General features: G+C 44.8%; 1 protein-coding gene and 1 non-coding gene across 2 annotated transcripts in view; both read left to right on the plus strand.

The window, feature by feature from the left end:
• The window catches only part of SF3B3 (splicing factor 3b subunit 3), a 49,243-nt gene that overhangs the window by 5,232 nt on the left and 22,269 nt on the right, over window positions 1–21,742 (plus strand). Inside the window, exons 5-14 of the mRNA XM_074968381.1 lie at window positions 1,144–1,285; window positions 2,382–2,494; window positions 3,723–3,860; window positions 5,161–5,264; window positions 8,765–8,930; window positions 9,604–9,699; window positions 10,861–10,933; window positions 16,894–17,045; window positions 17,543–17,698; window positions 18,173–18,328. Of these exons, the coding sequence (XP_074824482.1) occupies window positions 1,144–1,285; window positions 2,382–2,494; window positions 3,723–3,860; window positions 5,161–5,264; window positions 8,765–8,930; window positions 9,604–9,699; window positions 10,861–10,933; window positions 16,894–17,045; window positions 17,543–17,698; window positions 18,173–18,328 (1,296 nt within the window). The remainder of the gene's footprint in view (window positions 1–1,143; window positions 1,286–2,381; window positions 2,495–3,722; window positions 3,861–5,160; window positions 5,265–8,764; window positions 8,931–9,603; window positions 9,700–10,860; window positions 10,934–16,893; window positions 17,046–17,542; window positions 17,699–18,172; window positions 18,329–21,742) is intronic.
• LOC141996934 (small nucleolar RNA SNORD111) lies at window positions 1,482–1,558 on the plus strand. The gene has a single exon (XR_012641660.1). It is a non-coding gene; the product is annotated as a small nucleolar RNA SNORD111 (small nucleolar RNA).

A 21,742-nucleotide genomic window follows, 5' to 3' on the forward strand; every position in this document is an offset into this window, starting at 1 on the left:
TCCACTTATGCCAAGACTTCTGTGTCGCGCTAGCTGTCTGGGACAACCTCCCTGGGTCTCTGCTCATTGACTGTCAATCTCATGTCCAATCTTAGCTGAAATCCTCTTAATTGCTTGGTCCTTCTGTTACTGAACTGTGAACTACAGGCCTCTCTGCTCAATGCTCTTTTTGTATATTCTTCTCACTCTGGCCTTTGCACTTCATTCCAATGCTGCTGTTCACATTTAGAACTGCTTCCCTCTGCTGCAGCAGTACCCCCCCCTTCACTTGCATTCCTCCTCCAAATACACTTCCCCTGTCAAGCTTTCAATTAGTGATCCACCAGAATTACCGCCCCAGGTATAGATGCGTTGTCTGTGAACTCAGTGAATTGGGAGTCATCTCTCTTTAGATTGTTACAGCACTGAGCATATTTCTCACATTCAGGAAATTAGTAATGGTGGTGCAGTTTGGGAGAAAACGTGCGTGAATGATTTTATGCAAAATAAAGTGGCATGTCATAGTGTAACGACGATGCATTGTGGTTTAAAATGTACCCTAGTAGCCGCCGTGTTAGTCTGTATCCGTAAAAAGAAAAGGGATATTTGTGGCACCTTAGAGACTAACCAATTTGTTAGTCTCTAAGGTGCCACAAGTCCTCCTTTTCTTTTTAAAATGTACCCTAGAATCTCTTCCATCCTGCCATGGGGTTGGTGATACTATAGCTGGCAGCTAGGGGGAGCATTGAAAATCAACATCACGCTCCGGGCAGCACTGACAAATGTTTCTCAGTATATCTAGCTGCAAAGGCAGCTGTTTTATACCCATTCAACATTTTATAGTTACGTGTTGCAACTAACCAGCGCTGCCTGTTTGTCTGCTACTGGCAATAATTCTACCCAGGTGCTTCCCGTTTGTTACTAGAAAATGCCTGTGGTCTTGATCCTTTGAGGTGCTGCGCCCGCAGCTTCCATTGATTTCAATGGCAGTGGTGGATGCTGAACACTTTGCAAGATCAAGTCCTGGGCTGTCATCTTTGAATTGCTGTTGTGGTTGTTAATGAGTATAACACCATTCCAGAGACTTCATAAGATCTCTCTTCCTTTAAATATACAGATAATGTTCCTGGCTGTAGCTAAAATATTTGTGCGCTGTTTTTCTAGGAAGCTGACAACGATCCAACAGGAGAAGCAGCAGCTAACACCCAGCAGACCCTGACATTTTATGAGTTAGACCTGGGTTTGAACCACGTAGTTAGGAAATACAGTGAACCTTTGGAGGAGCATGGCAACTTCCTTATAACAGGTACTACCCTCCCCATTGCCAAGTCGCTTCCCATTCTCCCAGCAAAATGACATGGGGGAACATATTGCACATTTGAAAGAGAATCATGGGGGTCGTAACTTGAGCTGCTTTCCTGCTCTTAGTTGGGCCTGGAAGTCAGGTGAGAACTAAAAATTCTCATCTGATACATGGAATTTTGAAGAGTTTGATTTTCTTGCAGCCTGAAGTGATGAGTTTTTCATGTCTCTTCTCTGAGATTTATCCTGGAGATAGCATTTCACTCTGATTGGGCTCTGAGATGATAGTATTTGAAAGCTTCCACGGGAAAAGGGTGTGGTTTAAAAAAAAACGGGAGAACGAGTTTTTCAGGTGACAAAATAAAACAAATGAAAATACAAACAGTTTTAGCTCCATGTGAACACAACTTGATTTCAAGAAGTAGTTATGGGCTAACCTTAAGCTTTGACTTTGGGGGTGCGACTTTAGCCTGCTCTACTCATTGCTGAAGTTAGTTTGGAGTTTTAGTATCCAGGATTCATTTGAAGAGCATGATTTATAGTACAGGTATCCAAAGGGTGGTCCCAAAGGCTTAATTCTGACTGGGCCACTCTGCAGTTCACTATATCTTATATGTGCCTTGGGGATACTGTAGGCTAGTGGGCTCCAGGAGCTCTGAACACTGTTTGTGGTTTTCATTGCTGGTAATTTCAGTTTCTGAGAGGGAAGTACCGGGAGATCATCTGGGAACCTGCTTCCTGTGATTTGCAATAGCAGATAAATGCATGTCAGATGCATGGGGTTATTGGCACATTGCCAGTATGATGCCTGAGCATCTCAAAGATTTGGGTTAATTTATGGGACTGGGTAAGAGGTGTAAAAATGAAATATTAAGCGTTGTTTATGACCCCCAAAGTTTCATTCTCCTTCCCCTGCTCTCCATCCCTAACTCTGCCTTGTGCAGATACAGAAGCCTATGCTTGCAACCTGGTGTCTTCTCCACCATAAACTGAAGCAGGTTTATATACATGTGAGAATACTGAATAAAGATTATCCAGATTTCTTTTGAGCAACAGAGCTGTTTCTCTTCTCTTAATAAAGTTTCCATCTCATCCCTTAGTTCCTGGTGGCTCCGATGGTCCCAGCGGGGTGCTGATCTGTTCTGAAAACTACATCACCTACAAAAACTTCGGTGACCAGCCTGATATCAGATGTCCCATTCCCAGGAGAAGGGTGAGAATTTCATCTCTTATGCCCTACTTTAGAGGCCTTTTCTTTAAAGGTTCCACATAGACACTTAATATCAGCTTCTGGGCAGGGAGGCTTTTGAGGAAGGCAGTGCGTAGTGATTGAAAGGCTGTCGGGCTGCCACCCCTTAGGGTGTGGAGGGAAAGCCTGCCTTACTAGCCAGTCATGTCATCTGTAAGGGAAGGTTCTAGAGTTTGCCTGTAGTCTGATGTGATGAGTTGAGTTCATCTCGTGTCTGAGGTTTACCCTTGAGATAGTCCTTTCTCTCTTACCAGGCTCTGAGACAGCAGCACTGGTGGCATGAACCATGATTCACACGGCATGGTTGGATATACTCGCCCTAGTACATGAAGATGAATTCCACAGCTGCTCTGTTCCACCTCATGCTGTTTCCTTTTAGAAGAGTACATAAAAACGGCCATACTGGGTCAGACCAATGGTCCATCTAACCCAGTATCTCGTCTTCTGACAGTGGCCAGTGCCAGGTGCTTCAGAACAGGGCAATTCTAAAGTGATCCATCACTTGTTATCCAGTCCCAGATTCTGGCAGTTGGAGGTTTTGGGACACCCAGAGAATGGGGTTCCATCCCTCACAATCTCGGCTAATAGCCGTTGCTGGACCTATCCTCCATGAACTTACCTAATTTTTTTTTTTCAACCCAATTAATTCTTTTGGTCTTCACAACATCTCTGGCAACAAGTTCCACAGGTTAACTCTGCATTGTGTGAAGAAGTACTTCCTTTTGTTTAAACAAAGTAGGCTGTAGCTAGCTGACACTGGGTCACTAGCATACATTGTGTGTGGCTTTGGTGGTATTTGCCCAAAAAGCAGATGCCACAGGTCAGTTTTGTATGGCTAGTGACCCTTGTGTACCACAATTGGTTTTGCAATGTGTGAGATTGCCCATCCGGGGGGAAAAGTGGTAGGAGGGAGAATGCCTCAAAGTTTTGGCTCTTCTCAGAAACATCTATCAGGAAGAATCCGCTTTCCTGAGAGCATTATGGATGAGTCAGGAGAGCATTGGGAAGGGGTATGCTATGCATGAAACCTTTTCCGCATGCTATAGTCCCTCAGGCTTTCCATTTTGCTAGGACCATTGATCCAGGGGAGTATATCCTGCCTTGCAGGGGAATGGCTTTGCTGAAAGGTGATCTAGTAGGTCCTTTCCACCTTCAACATTTATAAACCTCTGTCTTATCTTCCCTGTGACAGAATGACTTGGATGACCCAGAAAGGGGTATGATTTTTGTCTGCTCCGCTACACACAAGACCAAATCCATGTTCTTCTTCCTGGCCCAGACGGAGCAGGGAGATATCTTCAAAATCACCCTAGAGACTGATGAAGACATGGTGGGTAGATTGAGGAGGGAAGCTACTTTTACTTCTTGAAATATGTCCTTGAGAAGCTTCCCCATCATGCTGCATTTCCCATGGTGATGAGACTTCGTTCTAGAGCAGTCTTCCCCCTAAATCAAATGATTTTTAACTTAGTCTTTAGCCATGTATAGAGACGAATGACTCTGCATCTACCCTGTTAGATGACAGGTGCCATAACTTGCTAGTCACTGCTCGCGCAACAGACAGACGGGGACAGCTTCGAAACCACAGAAGACTTAGGTGGCTAAGTCACATGGGCACTTTTAAAAATGTTACCCGTGGTCCCTGCTCCAAATCGCTTATTCCAAAATGTGGCCCAAGAGATTCTACGACACAGTTCCCTAAGACAACAGAGTGCAGTGATCCTTCTTGATCTGAGCCGCCATACTTGGCTGCACCTATGGGTTGAATATTTGGGTGCCTGCAGTCTGTTCGCTTTTATGCAAACTAGGTGCAGCCGGTTGGGCAGAGTTTGGCCATCCCATGTCACACAGCTTTTTCAGCTGGGATAACAAACTCTCCTCCTGAAACTAATCGGAATAGATTGGAATTGCTTTGTGCTGCCAGTCACCTCCACCCTTGCCATCCCTCTGCATCTCCAACAGGAGATTTGTGCTGCAGTGATCCCATTTGTGGTCTCAGGAAAAAACCTTCTGAAATGCCACTAACCCCCATTGCCTTTAACATGACAAACCCTTCCCAGAAGGTGTCATGATAGAAGACTGTGTCAGTTCAGCAGTTTAAGACTGGCCTCAGGCTTTTCATAGGAACCATCATGGCAACTTCAGGTCTGTCAGAAGTGTAAGTGGCCATTCTGAGAGACGTCTACCCAATCCTCTGAGTGAATGATGTGGATGCCAAGATGGGGGTTGTCTCTTTCTCAGTAGGACTGCTGAACATTTTCATGTCTCTGTTGTAAGCCTTGAACTCAGAGTCCCATGCAAAATAGCCTCAAGAGTGAAGCAGAAAGCCTGGCTTGTGTTTACACTCAGAATGCCATCCAGTTTGAACTTGGGGAGTGAAAGCAGCTGCCCCAAACTATCGAGAAGGCGAGCGCTCTTGGCTGTGCTCAGTCACCGCTCTTTTCCTTCCTTTGAAGGTAACTCCAAAGCAGTCTTGTAATAAGCTACAATCCCAAATGCATCAGTTCCTGTATCTCTGAATGGGAAAGTGGGCTGCGCACTTGTGTGTGAAGGAACATAGCCCATCTCTGGAGATGGACTGAACTGAGCTGTCTCACTCACCGTTACTCCTTTCTCTCTGGGGCTTTCAGGTGACAGAGATCCGACTGAAGTATTTTGATACTGTTCCTGGAGCTGCTGCCATGTGTGTGCTGAAAACAGGGTTCCTCTTTGTGGCATCTGAGTTTGGAAACCAGTGAGTAAATCATTTAATTTCCTTCATGTGCCCTGCTGAATTTTACTGTTACGACGTATTAGCATGACAGATTGCCGTGGTCGTTGGTAGAATGTGTAAAAAGACAGGTGCTCTGCCTTAACGAGTTGATGGTCTAACTTGTCCAAGTGCAATGACCACAGTTTTTAAGCCCATTAACGTATCCTGGGCAACCTCCTCCGTATTGATAGGTTTTGTGGAAGTGCTCTTAGATCATCAGGTCTTTGGGGCAGTGTGGTGCTACACGGGGATACCCAGGATTGTGAGGCCTCTCTCTACCGCCTGTCCTTAGTGCCAGGGAGCCTTGTCTGTGCCTGTCAATGGTCAGCTCCCTGACTTCACCTTCCATAAGCAACATCATCACTCTCCTCTTAGCCTACACAGACTCCACTGTCTCTCGGCAGATTAGCAATAGGCAAACTCCAACCCTGAGCCCTCTGCCACTGGACACTCACACAATTACCAGATCCACTGTTCCCAAAGGAACAGTACACCCCTGCTTCACTTCAGACTGCCCTACTTAATTCACAGCACTTAGATTTTGTTATAGCGAAAAGAATGATAAGTTTATTTAAGAAAGAACAGAGGTTAAGGGGATAGAAAGTATTGGAACCAATTGGTTATACATCAAATAAAATCAACACGCTTTCTGGAACCTAGAGTTAGTTAATAAGGTACTTTCTTGTCTAATAAAGTTTAGCTCACCCCATGTCTTTGTCACAGCACTTCACAGCCCTGGTTGGCTATGATCCTCCATTCATAAGACATGCAGGATGGCAGCTTGTCCCCTTGATGAAGGATCCAGGGCATACCTCAGTACCTCCCAGTTATAGCCCTAAAATCCATTGTCTTTACTCATAAACAGGAGACACCCTCCCCCACACACACATCCTGTTCTTGTTTTCCTGCAGTTTTTCCTCTCTTGAGATTTTGCAATCTTGATTAGCCTGGAGGCTCAATATGCAAATATATTTACATTGTGAGGCATACAATACACAGTGCCAGACAGAGAGAGAAGCGTCTCTTCCCTCTTGCTTGAAAGGAACCTCTTTATCCTAACTTTCAGATCTTAAGAACATAATTTCCAGCAGGCATTTCAAATATGATCCTTGCAGGCATTTCACAGTGATAATGACGACTACTGAGAGACTGGCTTTTGGTAGACACTGTACATGCCAGCCTTTGGTGAATTAAATTGCACATACCAGACCTGGGGGGGTCCTGTACCCCCTATGCATCCCATCTATACCCTCAGCCAGTCGGCAGCAGGGACTGTCTGTTGGTCACCTAGCACCATGGGTTCCTGGACCACGAGGGGTTTTGAAGGATGGATGTAGATGCACAGGAAGTGGGAAGCTGTTCCACATGTATTGCCAAGATCGAATGCCTGGGCAGACAGAGAAGGGAATTGGAAGCTTGTTTAAGCAGATCAGTTTAGCTCTTGCTGCTAATGCGTGCTACCGTCAGACATGTGTCCATCAATTAACTATTTTTTTCATTGCTCCAGGTAGTGAATTTTTACCTTAACACACTTTCATTCGTGTTTAGGGTTGTCAACTTTCTAATCGCACAAAACTGAACACCCTTTCCCCGCCCCTTCTCCAAGGCCCTGCTCACTGCATCCCCCCTCCCTCTGTCTGTCGCTCTCCCCCACCCTTGCTCACTCACTCGTTTTCACCAGGCTGGGGAAGAGGGTTGGGGTATGGGCTCTGGGGTGGACCCAGGGATGAGGGGTTTGGGATGCAGGAGCGGGTTCTGAGCTCAGGGAGTTGGAGTGTAGGAGGGGGCTTCAGGCTGAGGCTGGGGGGTTCGGGTGTGGGAGGGGATATGGGCTCTGGGCTGGGAGTGTGGGTTCCAAGGTGGGGACAGAAATGAGGTGTTCAGGGTGTTGAAGGGGGCTCTGGGTTGGAGCAGGGAGTTGGGGTGCTGTGGCGTGTGGGCTCTGGGCAGGAGTTTGGGTGCAGGAGGGGGCTGGGCCGGGGGTTGGGGTGTAGGCTTTGGGCTGGGGTAGGGGGTTGGGATGCGGGAGGTGGTGTGGGGAGCGAGCTCCAGATGGCAGTTACCTCGGGGGGCTCCCTGGAAGTGGCGACGTCCCTAGGTTCCTAGGCATGGGGCTGGCCAGGTGGCTCTGTGCAGTGTGTGCACTGCCCCTGCAGCTCCCATTGGCTGCGGTTCCCACCCAATGGGAGCTGCAGAACTGGCACTCGGGGCGGGGCCAGCATGCGGAGCCCCCTGGCCGTCCCTCTGGCTCAGAGCCAGAGGGACATGTCGCTGCTTCCAGGAGCCGCACTGAGCGAGGTATGGAGCCTGCCAGCCCCGCCAACTGGACTTTTCGTGGCCTGGTCAGTGGTGCTTACCGGAGCTGCAATGATCCCTTTTTGAACCGGGCTTTCCATTGAAAACCTGTTTTGTTAGACGCGTGTATGCCTGTCAAAGGACCAAACCATGTGAGCTTGGAAATAGTCTCTAGTATCTTTGTAGCCCACTCTCAGAAGCAAATGCGATATTTTACCATGACTAGATGGTTTTCTTTCTTTTTCTATAGCTACACTAGTTATTCTTGCGTAGTAGAAGTGCTGTCAAGCAATTTTGTTTCATGAGCTGATCAGCCTTTACAGATGTTATAACATGTAGGGGCCTGTTCTGTGAAGTCTTGAGTATTTAGGTCTTGTTTCTCTGTGTGGCCGATGAAAGGTTTTGTTTCAAAGTTTCGTTTGCTGTAACCTCTCTTGGTCCAGAGTTTTACAAGTGATCCTAAGTTGCACACACAAAATACAGTGTTTTTCCACACAGTTACTAGAGTTGTATGTGCACATTTGGGGTTCGTGTGCATGCAGTTTAATACCTTAGTTTCCAAACATGTCTTGCAAGTTTATGGTCAGCTCCTGTAGAGCCAGCCAGCAGGTGGAGCTCTAGCCAACTAACATAAGTCTAGCTGTTAGTTCTGATGAACAGGGCAAAAAGAACACAAGAAACAATTCAATCGTTCTCTATGGATCTGTTTTCCTTGTGTGTAAAACTTGCTTATATTAATATTCTAGCTTATAAGACAGGGTAGCAGGTGATTTTTGAACACCTAGAAAATAGCACTTGACAGTGTTTTCTCCCTAAAACATGCAGACTCAGAGGCTGTTAGCCAGCGGTCTTGCTCTTCAAAGGTTTCATCATTTAGCTCTTCCTGCAATGAGACAGGAAAATCTAGGAGTCAGGGCAAGTGGGGTGAGCACAGAGCTGTCCAGAGTCTTCTGCCAAAAACAATTTTAAAGAAGGAAGTCAGAATTGGGCAAGACCTTTGAAAATAGCCCTTTGCCCCTCCTTCCTCTCCCCAAGAAAACAATCCCTCCAGGTGAGAGTTGAAATAGCCAAATATTCTGTGGAAACAGTACTGGTTCTTGCTCACCCTTCACCCACACTGAATGCATGGCTGAACTGTAGCTGTAGTCTACTCTGACTATGGTGGTGTTCTTGCTTTGTGTCTGAAGTTACCTGTACCAGATAGCCCATCTGGGAGATGACGACGAGGAGCCGGAGTTCTCCTCCGCCATGCCCCTGGAGGAAGGAGACACTTTCTTTTTCCAGCCACGACCTCTCAAGAACCTGGTGTTGGTGGATGAGCTGGACAGTCTGTCTCCTATCTTGTTTTGTCAGGTATGTCGTCATCTATGAACACATGGTCCTTTCCTTTCCCACCAACCTGCCCTCTGGGGATGCAGGGCTATTACAATTGTGTAACCACAGAGGCAGATCAGTGATTCATCCATTGTACTGCTAACTCAATTGGTCTTTGAGGTGCCTTACGAAAATGGAAACTCTTTTCAGGGAATCCACTTAAAATGGAGAAAGAAACGCACAAGTAATGATCTCATTTCAGTCTTGCTCTGGTTATTTGCCTTGGTTTTGCCTGAGTGTGACAGTACTGCAAGCACTGACAGAAAGGTGGGTTTGCTAAATCCTGAACCCTGGGAAAACAATGACAAGGTGTAAAGCTAAACCTCACAATACAGACATTTGCTGAAAGGGTTATTACCATTTATCAGCTCCATCAGGGGTACATATATACCCGGTGTTTGGAAATGGGGTGCAATGCACCAGCTCAGTGCTCGCCCTCTATCATGACTGTTAGACAAGGCCTCGTGTATTCTGCAGCAGACTTGACCTAAATTTTGTGATTCTCCAGTGCAGCAGACGGGATGTTCTGTGGCAGCATCAGTTACATTAAATTACTGAAACTTTGTTCAGAAAGCAGATTACAGGGCAAACATTTGGGGGGTTTTGTTCGTCTCCTTGCGCATGTTGTGTGACCCACTCTTCCTCTGCGCAGATAGCGGATCTGGCCAATGAAGATACACCCCAGTTATATGTGGCCTGTGGACGGGGTCCTCGGTCATCTCTGAGGGTCCTAAGGCACGGACTTGAGGTAAGATCCCCAGAGGCAGCTCCAGAAATCCACAGCAGGAATGTGGGGTTGTTTTGATAAGGCCCTTCTTGAATTTATGGTGGGGTACTCACAATGGCACTGTAATTAAACAATCTGTCCTTGGTGCAACTCTTAGAGGGCTTTGTTCTTATGCCCTTTTCTGCCAGAGACACTGTGTAAATGTAATTTCTTCTTCAGACTGTACAATCACTCCCTGTTGTCCAGTCGTAAGGGTTATGGTGCTGGAGTGCACATGAGTGATAACCATATGTTTTCCATTCACATACTACCCTATAATCCCTGAATGTGATCCTTTTAGGCATGCGAACAAATGGAATTGAGCGAGAGAAGCTAGGTGGGGGAGGCAATATATTTTATTGGACCAACTTCAGCTGGCGAGAGAGACAAGTTTTCGAGCTATGCAGAGTTCTTTAGGTCTGAGAGAGAGGCTCAGTGTAACAGCTAAATACAAGGTGGGATGGATAGTTAAGCATAAGGGGTTAACACTTTTTGCAGGTGACTATTTAAAATGAATACTATTTAACATCTCTGCAGGCATAGGATCAAGGAGAGTTAGTGGGTTACAGAGTGTTGTAAGATGCAACGTGTGTTAACCCCCACCTTGTATGTAGCTGCGACACTCTGAGCACCTTTCTCAGACTTGAAGAAGAGCTCTGTGTAGCTCGAAAGCCTCTCTCACCAACAGAAGTTGGTCCAATAAACGCCATTACATCACCCACCTTGTGTCTTCCATATCTTGGGACTAACACGGCTACCCCAGCATGCAAACAATATATGGAATTGATATTCTTCCCCAGAGATTCTTTGCGACCTTCTCTGATCCCTAACTCCCCATCTGGTAGAATCCAGGTCACAGCCACAGGCCTTTTAGCTGAGGATGGATGAACAGGATTTAGCACAAAGCTGCTCAGCCTGAGGTGTCACTTAATGAGGTGACATGAGTCACTTTTCTGTCTGTGTCTGGCATGTTGAATACTTTGCCTCAACAACATTTCTAGTCCAGGGAGTGAGGCTGGGAACTGAGAACTGCCCCAGCTGCCCTGTGTAGCTGTGAAAAGCATTAACTAGTCACTGTAATGCTTCAGTGTTTGACTGGGGTAAACATCTGTTAATCTGAAACCTGCTCTTGTTTCCGATTAGGTGTCTGAAATGGCCGTCTCAGAGCTGCCTGGTAATCCCAATGCTGTTTGGACTGTGAGGAGACACATTGAAGGTACATCATCCTTCCCTCAAGCACAGACTAAAACTTTCTGTATTGTCCAAGGGCACGGAAAGGGTGCTAAGTAATGCAGCAGTGTGCTTCGATCCAGCTGCTCTGTCTGCACGGTGTAAGGTGTGTGCAAAGACCCAGACATGCTCCATGTCTAGAAACCACCTTTGACTTCCCCAAAAGTGTTACTGTTCCTGTTTCATTGGAAAGGAAGCATCCAATATGTGTGGTAGGCAGCAGCATCCATCTCCTACGTGATGCTCCTGATATGCATTCCCAATAGGAAGCAGCTGCCAGGTGCAAATGAAGCCAATCTGAGTTCCAGAGGTTCTGGCTTTAATTAGCATCAATGGCAGCACACCTGCCTCATAGTGGAGAGAGGGGTGTGGTGCACAGTTTTGTTTTACACACACTCAGTGGTAACTGCAGTAGGTTTGTCTCTATAGGGCAGTAGGAAGCATATCCAGAAAAAGGCAGATAAGAATACACCTGCTTAAGGCTTTGATTTATAATACTTCTGCACCTGCTAATCTGCAAAAGGTGGATACTGTTTGCAGCAGTACTTAATGCTCTGGGGTAGGCAGCATTCCCCAGCCAGACACCTAGCAGTGTGTGCGGGGTGACCAGTGCCAAGGGAGGACTATATGAAAACAGCAGCACAAAGCATCGTTTTTCATTCAGGTGAAACAATGTCCTCATTTTATTAAAACAGAGGAATACAACCCCCTCTTTGGGGTGAGATTAGAGCTCTTCAGAAATACCTAGGTTGCTAGCACTACCCCTTTGAAGGCCTGAAGTGAAGCTATTGCAAGTGCTGACAGACTCCCTTCTAGGTTATTTGTAAGGGATTTCACTAGCGTTGCTTACATGAGTTCTGTGCTGCAGTGCATAGCAGAGCCAGCATGCTGGAATAGAGGCTTTACTCTGCTGCTGTGACATAGCCTCTCATGTCAGCAGCCTTAGTGAGTGGCATATCTCTTGCACTGGCCTCAGCATTCTTTAGGAACCTCACACCTTGCTATGGAATTCACTTCCTGTTGGAACTGGTTCCAGTTTATTTCCCCGACTTTTCAAGACTTTGGAATACAGCCGAAGTTGAGCAACATGAAAAGAACTAAACAGGAAATGCCTGCAAGCTCCCCAGCAATAGTAGGGTCAAGGATAGAGCATTTCAGGTCTCCAGAGTGCTGTTGATACTGGTCTTGCTCGTCCTTCCCAGAAGTTGGAAGCCAAGAAAGATTCCAGGTTGGCTACCACAAACCCAAGCTACCAGGTGCTCTAGCAAATGAGGTGTCTCTAGAATGCATGAACACTCCACAGAGTAATGGATATCTGTAGCCTCATCCTACCACATTGTGACTTGCTCTTTAATGTATCTTACGTGTCTGGGGCATCCAGAGGATCACATTAGCTACTTGTCAGGAGACTATGGGTCATGGCTACGTTTACATACAATGGACCAGAATACCACCACTCACTCTTACTCCAGAACTGTAGCCCAGAGATACTGCAGGTTCCAGTTTACAATCATTCCTCTTGATCCATGCAAACAATCCTGGACTCTGTGGGCTCCATGAGCAGCGTTTCTGTTTTAAAGATGAGGGCAGCCGCATTTGGGCACGATTGTTCGTTCAACAATCTATAAAACTGATCCCCAAATTGTAGCAATTTGTCTTCTCAGCTAGTTTTACTGGGTTTAACCACAGAGAACGCAGCACCCTTTAAAATGGGCATCTTCTCTTGAAACTGTACAGAAGTGTCACTGTCTGAGGGCTTTCGGTTTGTCTGTAATGCAGGTTACCTGGCTCTGACCAGGTACCAAATTGAAACTCTCTGCCACAACATGCACATGCTGGGAGGTTTCTGCAAGCACCTACTGGTTTGCAGCCTTCAAGGCAAATACTAACCTTGGCTGGTACGTGGTGATACACACTACCAATACCAAGCCTCTTTTTCTCTTCCACAGGTGGCTGGTGGTGGAGGTGCTGATCACCACAGGTGTGTACCTACTGCTAGGGGCTACTGTGCTGTCTTGCAGGTTATCCCGAGAGAAATGCAATCTTGAGGCTACTTTTATGCTGAGCTTTACAGTAAATGAATTCCAGAAGTCTCTGTGCAGTTGGAAATCTTTATATTTGTACTGTCTGCCCCAAACCTTCATTGTATGGCTGGGGATCAGAAAGCAGCTCTTTGAATCCCCGTCCCCTCCCATGATCCTTTGGGAACAATAGTGGCTGTAACTCTAAAACCTTTGTCAGCTTTCACTAAATCTAAACCAAGATATTGCTAGCTGAGCATTTCTATAATTGCCTTAGGTGGGCTTTCCCCTTGGATTTGCTTCCAAACTGACCGTGCAAAACTCCAACATGAGACCAGTGAAAGATGAGCACATTGAGTGTGTATATTTGGAGACTGTTTTGACACAGGATTTGCCATGTAATTAGGGAGTGTATCTGTGTATTTGAATGGAGAGGTAGACCTGAGGCAAACTGGACACTCCTTTTTAACTTAATCAGTATGAAGGTCCAGGGATTCAGAGAACAAGGCCTATAATTCCTTCCACAGAAATATCCCTGAGCTCTAACCTGTGAGTGGGGATACCCAGGGAAATGTGGTGTCTTGGGACTTGATTCCAGAGTCTCCATGAAATTGCATATTCTCTCGGGCTTCCTTTTTACTACTGTTCCATCTGCACCTCCTAAAAGTGGGCATCCTGCTGTGCTGTGGTGGAGCGCTCATCCGTTCACATGCTCACTGATCCTCCCTCTTGTTCTGGCATTTATACAATGTAAACTGGGCTCTGTGGCAGTGCAGAGAAGTTAGATTAAAGGCACAAATTGGTTTTGTAGGAAGGAATTTTAATAGACAAACTCAAATAGAATGTTTTATTAATAATGTGTAAGATCATAGTATAAAGTACTGTGCCTAAAATCTGCCATTTTTTATGAGTCATCACGACTGATTCATGAATCTACAGAAAATATGCTATGTGGAAACTGGAGATGGAATCCAGCTGTGACTCTTCTGAATCATCAAAATAATTTTCTCTGTTTACTAGGCCTCTTTGTTGAAAGGAGGTAACTGAAGCAATTCTAGCAGTAATAAGCATCTCTGACCTTTTTTGTTTGCATGCAGAATAACACCCCTCCATTCAGAACTCCAGCCAGTAGGATTTTCTGTACGCTTGATTGTACTGGGTTAAATGGAGATTTTTCTAATGGAAAAAACCAGCCCTCTGTTCTAATGCTGTATTTTTCAGTGTGCCTCAGAAACCTAGTTCCAGTTAACTACTGTACATTCTAAAGCAAAATTGTGACAGCTGGAATCCTGATGAATGCATTTTATTCATTTATTTCATGCTGCTAAATCATGCCCTTTATTTCAAAGGTTCCAATGGAGGAACAATAAACAGCCATACAAAAGTTCAGGCAAAAACATTTTGGCTGTAATGGAACATGAATTCATTGAACACTCCAGTATAACATGAGATTCTAGTTACTTCTTCAAATTATAGCGAGTAAATCAGTACAAAGAAAAATCTATAATCTAAGTAAGTATTAATGATCAAACAGGAATTTGATTTCGAACAGGATTCTCTTTCAGCTGTTGCTTTCAAATGAGAGCAGAGTTCTTTTTGTCCTTCCCCTAAACACATGGCTGCTGGGAGATAGTCATGTGTCTCACTGGCAGCCACTTTGCAAAAGGCAACAGCCCTAGAGATGGCTAAAAAGTGACGGGGATTTTCAAAATTTGCTGTTGAAAATGCATATTTCAGTTTATCCTTTGACAGTGGTTGTATAGATCAGTAACTATTCAGCAACCTGAATGATGGCTGGCTACTGGACCTTCCTTTGAAGGAAGTTGGTATAGGCTTCCAGTGATTGAGAATGAATAAGGCTTTCAGGTGATGGTGACCACTCTAGTGGAAGTAACCAGTGTATAATAATGAGGGTTCTGTAAAACCAGTAACCTCTACTTGTAAAGATCACAAGACAAACACAGTAACAGTGCTATTATTAGACCATTGCATAACTGAAAAGGACTTTAGTCTTTTGGTTTGCTATTCACTGGCAAAGAATTCCATCCTTAGGGTCTGATCCTGCAATGTGATCTATCCCAGTGGTGACTTACACACACATGGAGTCTCCCTGAAGACAGTGGAGATCTGCAGGGGTCCACCTCCATGAGTCACGTTGTAGGATCAGAGCCTTAGTCACCTAGGAGACTAGTAATTGATGTTACTAATCTTGCAGCCCAAGATGGGATGGCTTTAGTTTTATTAAGACCTTCAGTATGGTAATCACAAAGCTGTGGTCTGTGTGCTGGGTATTAGTAAATTATGCATATTTTAAGCTGTATGTAAGAAACTTTTCTCTCCCAAGTGTGATACAACAGGTTTGGCAACACCTGTCTGCCCAAACAGAGGGGGGAGAAGAGTGACCACTTGCTGAACCATTTCAACTAACCCAGTTGGGCCTTCAAAAATAACATGTGCCCTAGCTGTAGGTTGAAAGCATGTTCGGGACTGGTCCCTGTAAGCCACTGCCCAGCATTTGCTGGCATCCTGAATTAAATCTATGAATGGCAGTGTGTCCTGTATTTTATTGCATGTTTAAGAATTGACCAGCTATTTATCCATCTCCCATTCACATGCTAATCATGGGAAATACTGATCAGTGGATAAAAATCAGGACAGAGAGAAAACTCTCGTGTCCCTCTCGAAGTGTTCTTGTCTCCTACTGTGATAAATAGGTCTGTAAACACTTCGCAGTGTGCTGAGCGAAACAGAATTTTCATATGTAAGAAATGGCACTTCCTGCCAGCAGTGTCAGCACTCTGTAGAGGAGTTGAGTTGTTTATCTGGGACAGTCTGGTGTCTACATCAAAGCTCCTGGCTCCATTCCCCGGTGGGATTGATCAATTTTACATTTATCCAGCTGTATTTCATTGTTGGAAGATTTGTTTTATTTAGTACATTTTTTAAAAAAAACTTCCTGTTAGTTTCCTACCATGACAAGTGCCGGGAAAGTCTGTGACTGGAGCAGATGTGAGCTTCCTCTTCTCCTCACCCAAACCTCCTGCCTGCAGTCCTATGCTTTTTCGTCTAGTGAGTCCTCCTAGCAGAAGCTGGGAATGGTGTAGCTCCTCCACCTCCAAAGCACTGTGCCTGCAACTACACCCAGTGGGAGAGGCTGGCAGTGAAGGCTAAATGCAACATTCCTACCCCATTCTAGTAAGAACAGAGGCAGGTGTTTATCCAGAGCCCCTAACAGCCACCACTCATTCACCCACAGAGCCCATAAAGATGGCTACATAAATGTAAGGTTGTTTAGCAACTCCTGGACAAGGCTGGAGCTAGGGGTGCTGATGAGGGCCTCCAAGACAATGCTCTTCTGACATTATCTATATTCTAACTTCCTTTTGCAATAATACTAAATAACTCCATCTGCCCAAGTTCATTAGAAGCCCTTATTCATGTGAGTAATCCTAGTAAAGTCAACAGAACTGCTTGGGTGTGTAAAGGTCTCTAGGATGGGGCCACTGAAGCTGAGTCTTTCCAGTGACTTCAGTGGGAGTTGCATTGGGCCCTTAAATTTCTGGAGTTGAATGGAGAACGCATAGATGTCAAGGTTTCTGCCTTTCTTATTATCAGTTAAAGGGCAGCTGTAGTTGGTACTGCCTTCTAGAACCCAGCATATCACAAGTTGACTTTGTGTTCTGAGCCATCACCAGAATCACTGGCTAGATCTTGAACCTTAGAGGGTCTGAGGTACAGTGCTGGCTAATTCTCTTGTGTGGTGTTTCCTGAAACGAACTTCTGCATAGTGCTGCTAGTGGATGAAGGAACTACTGTTGGAATATTTTTGAGGAATAACTGTTAGTCATTTGACAGTCTCCTCACTTTTCTTTAGAGACCTTGTATCTAATCAGCAGCTCTTTTCCCTCTCTGTCTTCCTGACCAGATGAATTTGATGCCTATATTATCGTGTCCTTCGTAAATGCCACGCTGGTGCTGTCTATCGGAGAGACTGTAGAGGAAGTGACTGATTCTGGATTCCTGGGTACCACCCCCACTTTGTCCTGTTCCTTGTTGGGGGATGATGCTTTGGTACAGGTAAGGATACCCTCTGACATCCTGTCCACCTGTATCTGCCATTCTCTACTTGGTGCAGGGCCAAGGCGTCTTCGCTGCTCCTGATGTCTGTGCTGAAAAGGTTCTGCCAGAAGTTCCACAAGCTTGGCCAGTATGGGCTTCTGCGAACATGACCCTGTTATCCAGGCTTCTCTCCTTGTTCGCCTTATCAGTAAGGTTGGACCTGCTGGAATCTGTTGTCCACAGTTCCTCCAAAGCCGGTTAAGTCCTGTGCCCACACAGGTTTTCAGAGGGTCTCTGCTATGAGCCCACTGGAGAGTAGTCTCCAGCTTGTAGATTGATTTGTTGTACAGGTCTGTATATTGTATAGTCAATAGGTCAAGAATTACCTAGAATGGCCTCTGGTACTAGTCACTGTCAGGAGCCACTGGAGCCCCTGTGTCAGAAAAACAAGGGAGCTGGGTCCCACAATGGGTGGGTAAGTTGTATTTTATTTCTGTATTATTTTTCTGCTTTAGGTTTATCCGGATGGCATCCGGCACATCCGAGCAGACAAAAGGGTGAATGAATGGAAGACACCAGGAAAGAAAACCATTGTAAAGTGTGCTGTGAACCAGAGACAAGTGGTGATAGCACTGACTGGAGGAGAATTAGTCTACTTTGAGATGGACCCAGTATGTGGATTTAAAACTGCAGAGAGCTTTGACATGGGGACTGGAGGCTGGGTTACTGCCTCAGTGAGGATGGAATCTCTGATGTGTCCGCAGAGTAGGATTCAGTAGGGAAGAGGACTTTTAGAATGGGGCCTAGGCAGAACCCTTTAAAGCCCATCGAATGTCATTGGATGAGATAATAGAAATGGACAAATCTTCAAAGGCTTGTTTTGGACGGAGCAACCCAACCTCCCAAGTCCGGAGCTCAGGCTGGAAATTATGTGCTTTCTCGTAGTTCTGTCGTGTGTTCTGGTGCTTCCAATCCTGGCCGAAACCAGGCTATAAAGAATTGTTGAAAGTGGGAGATGTTATGTGAACTTAATTTGAAATCCAGAGCCTTGGCTTGAGCAATAGGTGAAGGTTGAGGTGGGTGGTTGAGTCTGACCCAGTTTGCCCATACCCTAGTTGATAATCCCTTTGTGCCTTTCTTCTCAGTCAGGACAGCTGAATGAGTACACGGAGAGGAAGGAGATGTCAGCCGATGTGGTGTGCATGAGCTTGGCCAACGTTCCTCCTGGGGAGCAGCGTTCCCGCTTTCTTGCCGTTGGGTTGGTGGACAACACTGTCAGAATTATTTCCCTTGACCCTTCGGTGAGCACATCCTGAGATTTGCTTTTTCCTTTGTGCTTGTTCTTTGCTCTTTGCAACTGGTCTGAAGTCTTCAGACACATTGGCTTTAGAGCTTTTGTAGAGTCTAAGACCAGAGAGGACCATTGTGATCATCTAGTCTGGCCTCATGTAGAACACAGGTCAGAGAACTTTCCCAAAATAATTCCTAGAGCAGATGTTTTAGAAGAACATGTTTGCTTCCTGTGCTGCCATGTCCTTATTACATGAATGCTTCAGTTGGGATTGTGTCATGTTATTGGACCAGTACCAAGATACCTTCCATATAGTCATCCGTTGCAGACAGTATTATAGTGTTGCCATATTTTCTTCTGCCTCAGATTTGGATGTACCAATACCAGCAAACGCACAAAGAAGAGCTTCTTGGTTCAATGACCCTAGATTTATCCAGGCATTCTGTGAAATTAAGATTAGGGTGTGTCTGCACAGCAGCTGGGTGCTGTAATCCCCAGCACAGGTAGACGTGCACACGCTTGCTCCGCTCAAGTTAACGCCTAAAAATAACAACTCGGGCTAGCCACCTGAGGACACTCCCACCAGGCTCTCTGGGTACATATTTGGGCGGCTAGCCAGAGCCACTGCCCATGCCACTGCAGCCACACTGCTATATTTAAATGCTAGCTCAAGCCGAGCTAACACTTGTCTGTTTACCCATGTTGGGAAGTACACCTCCCAGCTGCACTGCTGTTGCCCACCCTAGCTATGAGGGTAAAACTTGTGGCGTACTTTTAGGGAAGACTCCCTGCTCTCTTTACTTTGGGCCTGATTCTCAAGCCACTCCACCCAAAGAGCTGCTGTTGAATCTAGTGGGAGCAGCTACAGAATGGAGCTCAGGATTGGATGTTTGGGGAGTTTGCTTCTGTTTTTGTGGTTCTTTGGGAAAGGTGCCCGTCGGTGTTGCGGCACATAGAAGCTGCAGACTGTAAAATTAAAGTTTGTCATTCTTTGCTCCTGCGCTCTTGTAATTAGAATAGTCTGTTTCTTCAGCTAAACATAGCACAGCCTGTGAACACTCTTCCTGTGAGTTCCAGAATTTCCTTTACGAGGAAAGTTTGATGGTCCAATCCAAACCAGAATTTTTAGCCAATGGTGGGGAATGAGTATATTTGTGCACGTTTTGTCCCCCCTGCTGAATCAGGACTAAGTGCAGCCTTTGATTTTGAACCCTTGGCAGAGTCCCCTATCACAGCTACCCCTTGATGTCCACAATCAGTAAGGTCTACAGGCATAGGAGGCTACACCCTGCCTCCATCATAAACTGTCTGTTTCCAGTAGGCACAGACTTTGGTTTCTAAAGTATGGTTGCTGATGGTTCCCTTGTAGATGTCTACTCATCCATTTATCTGTGGCAAAGAAAGCCTTTTTTTAACAGACAGTTAAAATAGGCTTGGTTTTGCATCACCCTTTCCATGGTAAATATTAGAGCTGTCAATTAATTGCAGTTAACTCATGAAATTAACTCAAAAAAATTAATAGCGATTAATCACAGTTTTAATTGCACTGCTAAACAATAGAATACCAATTGAAATTTATTATATATTTTTGGATGTTTTTCTATATTTTCAAATATATTGATTTCAATTACAACACAGAATACAGTGTACAGTGCTCACTTTGTATTGTTTTTATTACAAATATTTGCACTGTAAAAGTGAAAAACAAAATAATATTTTTCAGTTCACCTCCTATAAGTACTGTAGTGCGATCCCTTTATCGTGAAAGTGCAACTTACAAACGTAGAATTTTTTTGTTACATAACTGCACTTAAAAACAAAACAATGTAAAACTTTAGAGCCTACAAGTCCATTCAGTCCTACTTCTTGTTCAGCCAATCGCTAAGACAAACAAGTTTGTTTACATTTACGGGAAATAATGCTGCCCGCTTCTTATTTACATTACCTGAAAGTGAGAACAGGCATTTGCATGGCACTTTTGTAGGAGGCATTGCAAGTTATTTACATGCCAGGTATGCTAAACATTCATATGCCTTTGCATGCTTCAACCATCATTCCAGAGGACATGCTTCTACGCTGATGAAGCAAGTTTTAAAAAAAAGCATTAATGAAATTTGTGAATGAACTCCTTGGGGGAGAATGGTATGTCTCCTGCTCTGTGTTACTCGCATTCTGCCATATATTTCATAGAATATTAGGGTTGGAAGAGACCTCAGGAGGTCATCTAGTCCAGTCCCCTGCTCAAAGCAGGACCAACACCAACTAAATCATCCCAGCCAGGGCTTTTTCAAGCCGGGCCTTAAAAACCTCTAAGGATGGAGATTCCACCACCTCCTTAGGTAACCCATTCCAGTGCTTCACCACCCTCCTAGTGAAATAGTGTTTCCTAATATCCAACCTAGACCTCCCCCACTGCAACTTAACATAACTCATGACAGTCTCAGATGATGGCCCAGCACCTGTTGTTCTTTTCAAGAACACTTTTACTGCAGATTTAACAAAACGCGAAGGAGGTACCAATGTGAGATTTCTCAAAATAGCTACAACGCTCAACCCAAGGTTTAAGAATCTGAAGTGCCTTCCAAAATCTGAGAGGGACGAGGTGTGGAGCATGCTTTCGGATGTCTTAAAAGAGCAACACTCTGATGCAGAAACTACAGAACCCGAACCACCACCAAAAAGAAAAATCTACCTGCTGGTGGCATCTGACTCAGATGATGAAAATGAACATGCATTGGTCCACATTGCTTTGAATCGTTGTCGAACAGAACCCATCATCAGTATGGATGCATGTCCTATGGAATGGTGGTTGACGCATCAAGGGACATAAGAATATTTAGTGCATCTGGCACGTAAATATCTTGTGACACGAGCTGTAACAGTGCCATGTGAACACCTGTTCTCACTTTCAAGTGACATTGTAAACAAGAAGAGGGCAGCATTATCTCCATAAATGTAAACAAACTTGTTTGTCAGAGCCATTGGCTGAACAAGAAGTAGGACTGAGTGGACTTGTAGGCACGAAAGTTTTACATTGTTTTGTTTTTGAGTGCAGTAATTTTTGTACATAATTCTACATTTGTAAATTAAATTTTCAGGACAGAGATTGCACTACAGTACCTGCATGAGGTGAATTGAAAAATGCTATTTCTTTTGTTTTTTACAGTGTAAATGTTTGTAATCAAAACTAAATGTAAAGTGAGCACTGTACATTTTGTATTCTGTGTTGTAATTTAAATCAATATATTTGAAAATGTAGAAAACATCCAAAATATTTAAATAAATGGTATTCTATTATTATTTAACAGCATGATTAATTGCAATTTTTTAATCATTTGATAGCCCTCGTAAATATTAGACCCATAGGTTTTGTGCCTGAACTGGCTGCTAACTTTTTTTGACCCTTCTGAATGCTTACGTTAGG

The sequence above is a fragment of the Natator depressus genome, chromosome 12 (genome assembly GCF_965152275.1).
Source record: "Natator depressus isolate rNatDep1 chromosome 12, rNatDep2.hap1, whole genome shotgun sequence".
NCBI classification, from domain to species: Eukaryota; Metazoa; Chordata; order Testudines; family Cheloniidae; genus Natator; species Natator depressus.